Source organism: Balaenoptera acutorostrata, chromosome 16, assembly GCF_949987535.1.
Source record: "Balaenoptera acutorostrata chromosome 16, mBalAcu1.1, whole genome shotgun sequence".
Classification (NCBI taxonomy): Eukaryota; Metazoa; Chordata; class Mammalia; order Artiodactyla; family Balaenopteridae; genus Balaenoptera; species Balaenoptera acutorostrata.
Window position 1 is genome coordinate 63,491,567 of NC_080079.1, and position 12,064 is coordinate 63,503,630.

General features: G+C 55.1%; 1 protein-coding gene across 1 annotated transcript in view; it reads right to left on the reverse strand.

Annotated features, from left to right (window-relative positions):
* The window catches only part of LOC130705015 (cadherin-23-like), a 157,724-nt gene that overhangs the window by 84,878 nt on the left and 60,782 nt on the right, over positions 1-12,064 (reverse strand). The window contains 1 exon segment of the mRNA XM_057530605.1: positions 11,819-11,961. Within this exon segment, the coding sequence (XP_057386588.1) occupies positions 11,819-11,961 (143 nt within the window).

Consider the following 12,064-nt stretch of genomic DNA (forward strand, 5'->3'; position numbering starts at 1 on the left):
TCTAGCAGAATAAAATACAACTAGGGTGTATTATCACACTTAGTAGGGAAGTACTGTTTTGTTCTACACGTGGATGTGCGTATTTGAGTGTGTATTCTGGGTCATGAAGATAATGTGGTTTTTATTATGGACCATGGTAAGAAAAAGTTTGAAAAACACTAACCAAACCAATGGGCATACGGGACTTCGAGCCAGAAGGGAAACAAGGTTGACAGGAACCACAGCTGTCATCCCCTCTGACAAGAATTATGCAGCAAGATTAAGCCACCCCAAACCCACAGGCCCTGCTCAACTTCTCCCTAAACCTCTGCGGGCCCCTCTCCCTCCTCCCTCAGCCTTTCTCCCACCTGCTCCCAGGACGAGCTCTCAGGTCTGGGCCCCTCCACTGTCGGCTGGTCCCAGGGCTCCTGACCCTCCTGGCACAAGGCACAGGTGGACTTTGTACAGCCATTGGCTTTACTGCATTGATGAACTCATTCTGGCCCTGGCCACGCTTACAGCTACCCACTGTCCCCTCACCCAGGGGGTATATTTTCTTCCCTCTCATGTCCTCTGAGTGACTGCCTGAGAGGAACAATCAGCAGCAACCCTACTGAAGGGGGACCCTGATGGGCGCGGAGGGCAGGGAATCACAGCTCTCAGTGCAGGAGGGGGCTGTCGGGGGCCTTAGAGGGCAGCCAGCGCAATCCCTTCATTTTACAGATGAGGACACCAGGGCCCTGGGAGCCAGGGAGCTGCTCAAGGTCACCCAGTGATGGGGTGACTCCGGCCTCTGAGGCCAGCGCTGGGCCCATCTCCCTGGACCTTGGATACAGCTGATTCCAACAACAGGCTGGAGCCCAGAGTGGGAATGGGCGCCTGCTGGTGACCGGCAAACGGGAGGGGGACCCAGGGGCTTTGGAATCAGGCAGACCCAGGTTTGAATCCTGGCTTGGTCACTCGCTGTTGGCTGGTCCTGGATAGGTTACTTACTACTCTGGGCCTCTGTTTCTTTCTTCTGTACAATGGGTACAGAAGAGATAAGTAACATACTGTAAAGTACTTGCCATTTACTAAGCTCACAACACCCGCTCACCAGGCCTATGATGATAAACAACAGCATCCTTCCAGGTTTTTTTTGCAAAGGGGCAAAGGTCAGTAGCAGACAGAGCCACTCCTGTCAAGGATGGGGGATTCTGGAGACGCCAATGAGGGAGGCATCAAAGGCTTGATGGGAAATGAGTCTTTAGAGCAATTTGCCAAAAATCAAGTAGTCGAGCAACTAAATGGCAGGAAACTGTTGGACCGTGAACAAAGTCTGGGACAATGCACTTCAGGGGCAGAGCTGGGGGAGCCCCACTCTCCATTCTGACTCAGGCTCTAGCCAGTCTCAGGAGGCCCCCTGCGGCCTCCAACCCACAGGCCCTGACGAGGTCCTTCCAGAAGCCCAGGGTGGCAGTGGGCAGCCAGCTCTGTTCTCCCTCTCTCTCCTTAGCACCTGTCCTACCTCTAATTCCATCCCATTTTGGTTTTACGGATTGATATTTAGATTAAAGAGATAAACACATCCGAGGAGCACTGAGGCCTGACAGACAGAGGAACTTGGACCCGTCAATCACCATCAACCAGCTCAGTATCCTCCCAGTGCCTGGCCCCTCTGGCTGGAGATGAACCAAAGAGCAGATTAAAGGCGCCCAGAAGTACAGCCGAGACACCCCCCCAAATGGGGGACAGTGTGTCTACAAAGGCCTTCCAGGCCAGCTTGGGAGCAGGGCTAGGGTGACTACTATTTATGTGTGCTTGTGTGTGCGTGCGTGCATGCGTGTGTGTGTGTGTGTGTGTGTGTGTGTCTCTAGCCTCTCTCTTCCCCTCCCCAGGCTGCAGATAAAGAATTCAATTTTCTTTTAAACGGTGGGGAAATTGGAAGAGATTTTGTGCTGTTTAAGCACAGCTGGAGTCTCAGGTCTCTAGGGATTGGAGAACAATGAGATCAATTAAGATGCCTGTGGTGAGGGGTGTCAGGAGGGGGTGGGGAAAGAGAGCAGAGGTAGGGGGGGCAGGAGGAAGGGGAAGGACAGCTGAGGGGACCCAGTTGCCGGGAGTCCTGCTTCCACTCTTTCCTGTGTTGACCTGCCCACCTCTGTTGGGTTTTGCTAAAGCGTCTGGATGGGGCCTGCCCATTGGGTGCTATTATCTCCCAAACTTGCTAATAATTCACACTGGCAATTTCTGTCACCAGCTTTACACAATGATAGAATCGAGCTGAAGCAATGCTATCAGAAATGGAGAGGACACTGTTGGAGAGCAGCACGGATAACACTGGACGCTTGGCCTGCAGCAGGGGCTGGGACCACCACCAGAGCATCTGCTGTGCGCGGGCTCCAGGCTACCATCTTTCCACGCATCACCCTACAACATTGCTGAGATGGAATTACTCTGCCCATTTTATAGAGGAGGAAACCGAAACTCAGGGACAGTAAATAACCTGCCCAAGGCCAACCTGCTGGTGAGAAGCTGAGGCAGGACTCCAACCCGGGGCTGTCCACCCACTTCAGTGTTTGTGAAGGTACAGGGCGCACCTGGCAGCCAGGTGGGGATGAAGATGGGTGTGCCTTGCTGGGACTGGGGAGGAGAATGGTGGAGCCGCTGTTCAGACCTGAGCACAGGCTAGGAGAGCTCTCCCCACCTCCACTGTCACCTGGGTGGTTGGGGCCATCGTCTCTCACCTAGTCGCCCGCTTCCACCTGGGCGTCCTCGGCCCCTCCCGCTGGCCTACTCTCCACACAGCAGCCTCCGTGATCCGTCTGGCTCCCCATCAGCACAGTCACGTCCTGTCTGTCACCTCCTGACCTCCTCTGGTCCTCCCTCTTCCTCTCTGCATATCCACCCACCACCAGGCTCTTGTCTCATGCCTCTCACCTGCAGCTCCCTCAGCCTGGGGCAGCTCTTTGCAGAATCCTCAACTCAGACTCCTCTGCCTTCCTTCAGGGCTCTGTCTAAGGTCACCTTCTGTGAGAGGCCTGCCTTCCTTGACCACCTGGTAGAATACAGTAGCAATGCCACCCCCAGCACTCCTCCCTTACTGCCCCCAGCTATACTTTCCCCCAAGGCATGCATCCCCCTCTGACATGCTCTGTATTTCCTTATTCACCATCTTTCTCCTCCCCTGGTACATACACGGATGTTTGTCTGTCTTGTTCACTGCCATCATTCGATAAACAGTCACTGAATGAAAGAGTATGGTAGTTGCATCTGGGAGCCCCCTTTCCCCCAGAGAGTGCAGAGTCCTATTCTGAGAGGGGCAGAGGGGAGGCTTCTATAGGGGAGACACAGGGGCTCACAGGGCACCCGGCCCTGCCAGCAGCAGCCAAGGAAGCAAGGTCAGCTCCTGCATACCTGTCTGCAGAGGCAGGCTGAAGGGCTGGGCACATTTCATCCTTGACCTTGTAATCACATGCCCTGATTAGGACTAGGAGGCCGAAGGGATCCTGGAATCTGGTGGCCATTGCACCTTCTGGACCCTTGCCTTTGTTCCTGGCTTGGGGTGTGCATCCCCAGACCTCCCCTGACCTAGGAAGGATAACCAGAGGGCATCCAGTTTACCCTCTCTTTGGACTGAGCAGGAAGCCAAGGTCCAGAGTGGGAATGAGACTGGCACAGGGTCACAGAGCGAGTCAGTGATCTAGAGCCCAGGCCTCGGGGCTCCCTGTCCAGCAGTCTTCCCCCTGTGCCCATCGCCAGAGCGGGTGCTTGGGAGCCTGGCACACACAGTGAAAATGGGGGTACGAGGCTTTGGATTCAGACAAACATCTCTGCCCTTGACTCGCTGGGTGACCTTGGGTGTGTAATTTACCCTTTCCATGCCTCAGTTTCCCCATGAGACCTCTGCCTCCATCCCTCCTTCGAAGAAGCTGCCCTAGACACTCCAGACCACAGGAGTCAAACCTCCTCTGTGCCCCACAGCCCAGGGATGGGGGCACCCAGACAGAGAGAACCTGCCTTCAGGAGGTTCTCTGTGGAGTGGGGAGAAGAGGACATGAGCCATGCTGCCTCCACAGGAGTGGTGAGAGCAGCCAGGGAAAGCGGGGAGCTGGAGAGGAGGGGGAGGACCTCGGGGGAGGTGGGCACGTGCCTATTACCAGAGGGAGATGGCTTCTTATGGGGAGGCTGCAACTGGGCTGGCTCTGAGGGTCAGCAGGCTTTTGATGGTCTCAGACAGGAGGGAGAGCTAGGTGGGGGAGGGGTATGAGGAAATGCAGAGGGTGTGCAGGGAAGCTGGGGACTCTGGTCAGGCAGGAGAGAAGGGGTGTGAGAGGTGTAGCGGGCAGATGGCTGGAAAGCGGCTCAGGGCCAGGGTGTGGGAACCTTGACTGCCAACCCAAGCCTAGGGCACTGGAGCTTTACCGGCCAGGGAGTGCCTGGGATTAGTCTCTTTTCTCTCCCCTCCTCCCACTATTGGCAGAGAACACTTCCAGTCTGCTAACGGGGTTTGAAGGGTTCCCCCCATCTGTCCTTCTGCTTATGTTTGCACAACACCCAGGAGGAGCGGGAATCGGCTGTCTCCCGGCGCCACGCTCATGTGCGGCATCTCAGGAAAGGAGCATTGAGAGCTGGGGAGGGTCTACAGCCCCTCTTCTTAAACGTGAACCTGCCTTGGTGACTCACTGTAACCGACAGCATTCAGCGGAAATGCAGCGTGACCTCTAGGCTAGATCACAAAAGGCCACGCAGCTTCTGCCTGGTTCTCTTGGGACACTCGTTTCCCAGAGGCTTCCTCTGAGGAGCTCTCTCTACAAGCCATGCCTGAGATGCCTGTACCACGTGGAGAGGCCACAGGCAGGGGCTCAGACACAGTGTCCGGCTGAGCCAGTCCTTCAGCCAGACCAACCCAGGCGCCAGACAGAGGGAGGAGCCGCCAGTGGCTAGAGTCACCTCCAGACTTGGAGGAGCAGAAAAGGGCTCCCCTGCTGAGTCCTTTCCATATTCCTGACCCGCCCGATCCACGAACATAACAAAACGGTTGCTGCTTTATGCCGCTAAGTGTGGGATGGTTTCTCACGCAGCGTTTGGAACCGAAACAAGCTCGGTGGGCCCTTGCTTGGAGCGTGGCACAAGGCAAGCGATTACTGAGCCAGTGCCGATGGAACGTGGGAATAGACGAAAACAACGGACAACCACAGAGCTCCTTTGGGCACAGAATTATGGAGCTCCTATAGCCAGGATAGGCTACATAATTTGCATAATTTTCCAGTGCAAAATGAACATGCAGCCCCCCTTGTTCAAAAATTAAGAATCTCAAGACGGCGACAGTAGAGCATCAAACCCAGGGTGAGGCCCTCCTACTTCCAGCTTCCCAAGCAAATGCCCAGGCCGCATATGCATGAAGCCAGTCCTCCTGTCACACCTGCTGCCTGCCTCCTCTGAGTCTTGGCCCTCCGGCCGCATCCTCGTTTAACCTCTCTCTTCTGCTCCTTGACGCTGGGGCCTGAGTGTTAGAGCCCCAGGGTCGGGGACACTCAAGAACTCACCAGTGTGTCAACTGAGAGGACCCGGTGTCCAGTGAAGTCGGAGCCAAAGGCAGAGAATCCAGGAACCCAGAGACCTAGGTTTAAGAGCTAGTGTTCTCTGAAGCTCCACTGACCCCCAAATATGATGGTGGAGAAGAAAAACAGCAACAGCACTAGCAATCACAGCTGTCAGTCACCCAGCACTTTCTGGGTGTAAGCAGTCTAAAATGCATCTTATTAAATCATGGGATAGATAAAATTACTATCATCGCCACAGCAAACTTTGGGGACTTAGGATCAGACACAGCCAGGCATCTGTCTAGGGTCACAGAGACAGCAAGGGTAGGGGCAGAATTTCAACCTGAGTCTCCCTGGTTTCAAAGCTTTGTTCCTAAAGTTCCCTCCTGCAGGTGCTAATGCAGCTGGGAGGTGTCTCCCCACTTGCAGAGCAGCAAGTCCTTCTACAAGGCGCCAGAGGGACCAGGGAGCACCACCTGAGGCCGAGGCAGGGGACTGGCCTTCCCAGACCACCTGGCTGGGCCATCGAGTTGCCAGCACCCGGGGTGAGGTCCATGTTAAATTCCTTGGATTTAGCAACATGGAGGGGGGGGTGGGCGGTGTGCCCTGAGCCTGCAGGCTCTCAGGGCTGGGGAAGAGGCCCCGCAGCCTGACAGCTGATGGAAGAGGCATGCTGCATTTCAGTTCTTCCAGGACTGAGGCTGGCCTTCACCAGGGTCAGCCTGGGGCAGTGACATCACACACACCTTTTCCTTTGGTGTCAGCGGGCAGGGGAGGAGGGAGTGAAGGGGACCAGCGGGAGCAGGGCTGCCTCTGTTGATGCCCCTGGGGAGGGAGGCCAGGCTGGACGACTAGGAAAAGCTGGTGAGCTCCAGGAGCAGGGAAGTGACCACCTTGGAACCTTCACCAAACTTCCAGATGGGGACTGGGAGAGGGAGGGCAGGGCAGGCAAGGGAACTCTAGAGAACAGCGGGTGGGTGAGGGACCCTCAAAGGACAGGAAGCATGTTTGTGTTGCCAGGAGTGAAACTAAACAGCAAAAATCAACTTTTCCTCTTGGGCAGAGTGCATTGGAATTAAGCCGCATGGAGCCAGAAGGCCCTGAAGCAGCATCGGCCCAACCATCTAGCTTTATAATGAGGACGATGGGGCCCCAGAGGCTCAGGGATGTGCCCATGTTACACGGCTTCCCTGGGGCAGGGCCACGACTCCGAGCGAGTCCTGGCTCCATCAAAGCTCAGGCGAGAGGCTGGCATGACTTGCTGATATTTTCTGAGTGTTCCCGGCCAGGCTCAGCACTGAGTGTCTTCACCAACCATTCCACTGAACTCTCACGATGACCCTCCCAGGTAGGATCCTGTCAGGGTACCTCCCCAGGTAACAGAGGAGGAAAGAGGCCCACCTTGCAGAGCTGGGCTTACACACAGGCTGAAGGGCGGCCAGATGGGGCCCTTTAAGGCGGATGATAATAAGAACCACAGGGGCTTCCCTGGTGGCGCAGTGGTTGAGAATCTGCCTGCCGATGCAGGGGACACGGGTTCGAGCTCTGGTCTGGGAAGATCCCACATGCCACGGAGCAACTAGGCCCGTGAGCCACAGTTACTGAGCCTGCGCGTCTGGAGCTTGTGCTCCACAACAAGAGAGGCCGCGATAGTGAGAGGCCCGCGCACCGCGATGAAGAGTGGCCCCCACTTGCCGTAACTGGAGAAAGCCCTCGCACAGAAACGAAGACCCAACACAGCCATAACTAACTAACTAACTAACTAACTAAATAAAAAATGAGTTAAAGCTATACTTAAAAAAAAAGAAAAAAAAATAAGAACCACAATTTAGGTCTGTAATCCCTTACCTATTTACATCCACATCACCGCACTGGAGCCTCCCAACAGCCCAACCAATGCAGGCTGGGCAGGCACTATTTTCCTCATATGATGAGAAGAAAACCAAATCCCAGAGAGGAGTGACCAGTCCACAACAGAACAGGATTCAGGGCCCTGCCCAAGATGGTACCAGCCTCCCAAGGACTGGCTGGGAAGAGGAGCACGGAGGGTAGAGAGGAGCCATGCCTTTCAGCCCCCACAGGCCACTCTGTCTGCCTGGAGCTGAGGGGTGACACTCCATCCCTGGGCTGAGCAAACTGAGCTGGTCCTGGGCCCTGCACCTGCCCCATCAGGGCTCTTATGTACCTCTCCTTCTTGCTTTGATTCCTGCCTGGGGAAGAATCCTGTCTTGTCCGGCGCTCCATCTTCTCTCCATCCTTGCTGTGCCCCATGCCCCTGGAGCAGGGAGGGAAGGCCTCTTGGAGTGCAGGAGGACCTGCCCTCCTGGCTGCTGCTCCTCCTCAGGGCCCCTCTCTCACTGCCCAGGGGACTTGGAGCTAATGAATCTGGGGACACGAGCTCCATACTGCAGGAGGCCAGGCTGGCTCCTTGCACATCCCAGGAACAGCTTCTGCCAGCTGTTTCCCAAATGCTGGCCATGGGCCACCAGGATGGAATAGGTAAGAGAATGTGGATCGGTTGATACACGACTTCTCCACTATCAGAAAAGCAGCGCAGTGGCTATGTTTGGGGTGGGCGCAATTCAGGAGATACAGTTGAATCCACCCCCAACCCCCTCCACCTCAGAGGAGCAGCACTCCATTTCCTTGCACATCACACTCCCACCACTGCATTACAGCCACAGGGCCTTTGCACATGCTATTCCCTCTTTCTCCAATGTGCTTCTCTCCATTCGCTTACCTGTTAATGTCTACTCAATTGCCACTTCCTCAGGGAAGGCTTCCCTGACCCCAGTCAAGGTCAGATGCCCTGTTACAGGTTTTCATAGCTCCCTGATCTCTCCATCACAGCAAGTAATGCTTAATGTAAAGATTCATTTATTAGTACTAACATCAGGCTTTCCCAAGAGATTATAAACTTCATGAGGGCAAGACTCACATCACCATTGTATTCTCAGGGCCATGTGCCTGACACGGTGGTGGGTATTCAAAAAATATTTGTTGAACGTTCAGATTGTTCTCCTACTGTCCAGCAGCACCCACAAACCCCACCAGGCCCCAGGTAGCCATCGGCCAGGCTACAGGGCTGCCCTAAGCCCAGCAGAATCCTAGGAAGATACCCCACAGCCTTCCCACCCAACCCCTATTATCAGGTCAGGAGGCAGGATTGGAAGGAGAGAATCAGAGCAGCCTGGGGATATGAGAGGGAAAGAAACCATACAACCTAGAGGATGGGGAGGCACCAGCATCATACAGGAACCTGCACGTGCACACACATGCACACGTGTTATATACATGTATCTGAGTGCATGTAGTTGCACACACACATAAAGGCACAGACACAAGGGCATGCCTGTGTGCGTGCACGCATACACACACACACCCCACAAGCAAACATACATGGGTAAATGTGCCCCTACACACCCCTCCCCTATGTGGTCACCCTTCAGAGTTGGGGCTCAAGGTCAAGCCTTTGACCGCTACATCCCCGCTCTTTCCCCTCCACCAGTGGAAACTCATTTTTCTATAACTGGGGGCTGTAAGGGCCTCAAAACCTGGGCTGAGGAAGGTCCAGGGAGCAGGGAGGTGAGAAGGGATGCCATCCCAGCTGGGATGCCCAGGTTGCAGGTGACGGCCCCCTCCTGTTCCAGCTTTCCCAGCTCCCTGGTGAACTGCTGCCTTCCCCCAGGACAGGTGATGAGGCACAGAAACGGGGCCCTGCCATGGCATGGGGTGGGGAGGCCCCTTGCAGCAGGCTCTGCCCTGGCCTTCGGTGCAAACTGAAACATTTTCCTTTTCTTCATAATTATTTTTTCTGACACAACTGCCCATGAAACATTTTAATAACATCCCAGAAAAGGTCAGGGAGAAGGAATTTCACAGTCCCTGAGCAGATAGCTATAATTTCAGCCCCTCCTGGAACAAAGGAGGTGGGGATACTGGGCTAACCCTGGGGCTGAGGGGAGAAGGGCAGGTGGGAGAGACCAGGGCAGTGGGTGGGGCGGGTGTGGCCGTGAAACTTGCCACCTGCTAGGAGCTCTGGAAGTACCTTGGGGAGACTGGGAGATGATGGTGAGTGGGGGTCACCAGGCGATGCTTTCACAGCTGTCATTCACATCTAGCAGCCTTGGTGGTGGCGGGAGTGGTGGGGGGAACTCATGCCCATTTTGCAGATGGGAAATGAAGATTCTTAGAGGTAATATAGTTAGACCAGCACCCAGAGAAGGCAGGGATGCAGGGCCCACTGTTTCACTTCAGGACCTGAACTCCTTCAGACACACAGCCCTGCTGCTAGAGCTTATCGTTGGGTGAAACAGCCCCCTCAGAGCTGCACAATTCCACAAACCCTGGGGCTGAGGGTTTGATAGGAAGGTGGGCAGGGCTTGGACACACACACTGAGGAACTAGAGGCTGCCCAGATGAACCAGCCCTGGACGAAGACCTTCAGGTAGCCACAGAGGAGCCCGAATACAACTGCTAAACATTGGGAGAGGGACTGGAAAAGGGGTCATAGGCAGCGGGCAGAGGTCCATGCAGGCCCAGGAACTGCTCCAGTGCTTGGGGAAACCCAGTATGAGAAGCTACTCTCCAGTGCCAACCCCAGATGGGATTGGGCTTCACACATCATCCTTGGCACCTGCAGCCGGCCATCAGCCAAGAGGTGTGCCTCTCCACACGTCACCCCCCCACCCTACCCCCTAGGCTCCCTCAACCCTTTCCAGGGCCATAGGAACTGGGGACTGCAAAGTGAGACCCTCCATCTCCAACAAGAATGACACAAAGGAATTCCCGGCCACCCGCCAAGCCTGGGCTTGACATCCGAATTCTTTGCCATGTGGTTCCAGGCCGTGTGGGGGACAGGCTGCTTGGGTGTCCTTCATCCTGACATTGGAAGGTGGCTGGGGGGCTGAAGAGGCTCTCTCTGGGTCCAGAAGGCCAGAGCCTCTGGCACTTGCTCTCTGACTGGGCCCCTAGAGGCTGCAGGAGGGCCCAAGGGGCCTCAGGCGCCAGGTGACTGATTGCAATGAGCGACTTGGTGAAAGCTGGCAGAGCCATGGGCTGGGGAAGCAGGCGGGAGGAAAACAGCCGCAGCAGACTTACTGTTTACATCTGATGGCCTGCCTAGCTAAACATCTGTTTGAAATATTAATAACTGTCAGATGGGAAGGGCCTGGGGGCTCAAAACAGTTTCATACCATCTTTCTGTAGAGTAAACGCACTATGGAGTAGGGGCCTGAGATCGGCGGGCAATCTCTGTGCTTGGAGTGGGAACGGAGCAAGAAGTGGAAGGACTCTGGGGGCCTCAGTGGGCAGGGAGGTGCAGCAGCGAGTTAAACTCCATAATGTTTATTGAGCACCTACTATGGGCAAGCCCCTGAGCTTGTGTAGCACACATCTACCACCTTGGTCTGCTCAGCAACCCTCTTTGTTCTGATAACAGAAGCCGCTATAGAATATCCTGTCCCATTTTCAGCCCATATAATTTGAATGGGGTTGACCCAACCCCCCGTTCCACTAGGGGAGTATGACCCATCTCTGGTATATCAGAATTATGATGATTGGTTCCAGGGTGGCCCAATAAGCTGGGTCAATGAGAATCAGCTCTGGGACTTTTGCTGGAACTATTGAAAAAGAATTATTTTTTCCCCCACTGGGGTTGATAAATTGGTGAGAAGTGAGCCTAAGGGTGCTGGTGTCCCTCTCTGCCAATACCAAAAAGCAGAGCCCAGTGCTGAAGTCAGATTCCTGCTCAGTTGAGTGCCTGGATACAGCCATGCCTGAAATCACTTATACTTTGGAGTTACTTTTTTGCTTGAGCCACTTAAAGGTTTCTGTCCCTTGCGACCACGAGTACTAACAGATACAAATGGACACCGGGAGGAGTCCCTGTCAAAGTCTCAGCCAAAGACAGCTGGGGATGCCCAGGCATCCTCAAGGAGCCCACTCTTCCCTGGTGTCTGTGCTCAGATAGACAGGATCACCTTCCTGAGAGATGGCTGGCACTTGTCCCCATTAGAGGGCAGGTCCAGGGCTCCTGGCCCACCCAGGCTCAGTATCTCTCAGGGACAAGGCAGAAAACCAAAGTATCCTGGGCCCAACCTCATTCTTCCCCAGGTTGGTCCCTTTTCCACGGTGCTGCCCTGGCCAAGGAAGCCCATCATGAAGAGTCCAGATGCTCTAGTATACTAACATCACAGCCTCTGAGGGCTTGGGGCACCCCGTTCCCTGACTGCTCAGACTCCTTGGATCCCTCTGGATGCCTCCTGATGGTCTACCCCAGAGCTCGGTTGCCCTGCAGGAGAGCGGGTACTCACCAGGACTGTCAGCACAGAGGTCCCCACGGTGACATTCTCGTATAAGCTGACGTTGTACAGTGGCTGGCTGAAGATGGGCCGGTTGTCATTCTCGTTGATGAGGGTGATCTTCACCTTGGCATAGCCCACGTGGTCAGCACACTCTCATTGGCAAAGAGCTGGATGCGTAGAGCAGGGGCCAGGTGAGCTCTCACATGCTCCTGGAGCCCTCGTTCCCATAAGTCCCCCTGGGGCCTCTGCCCATTC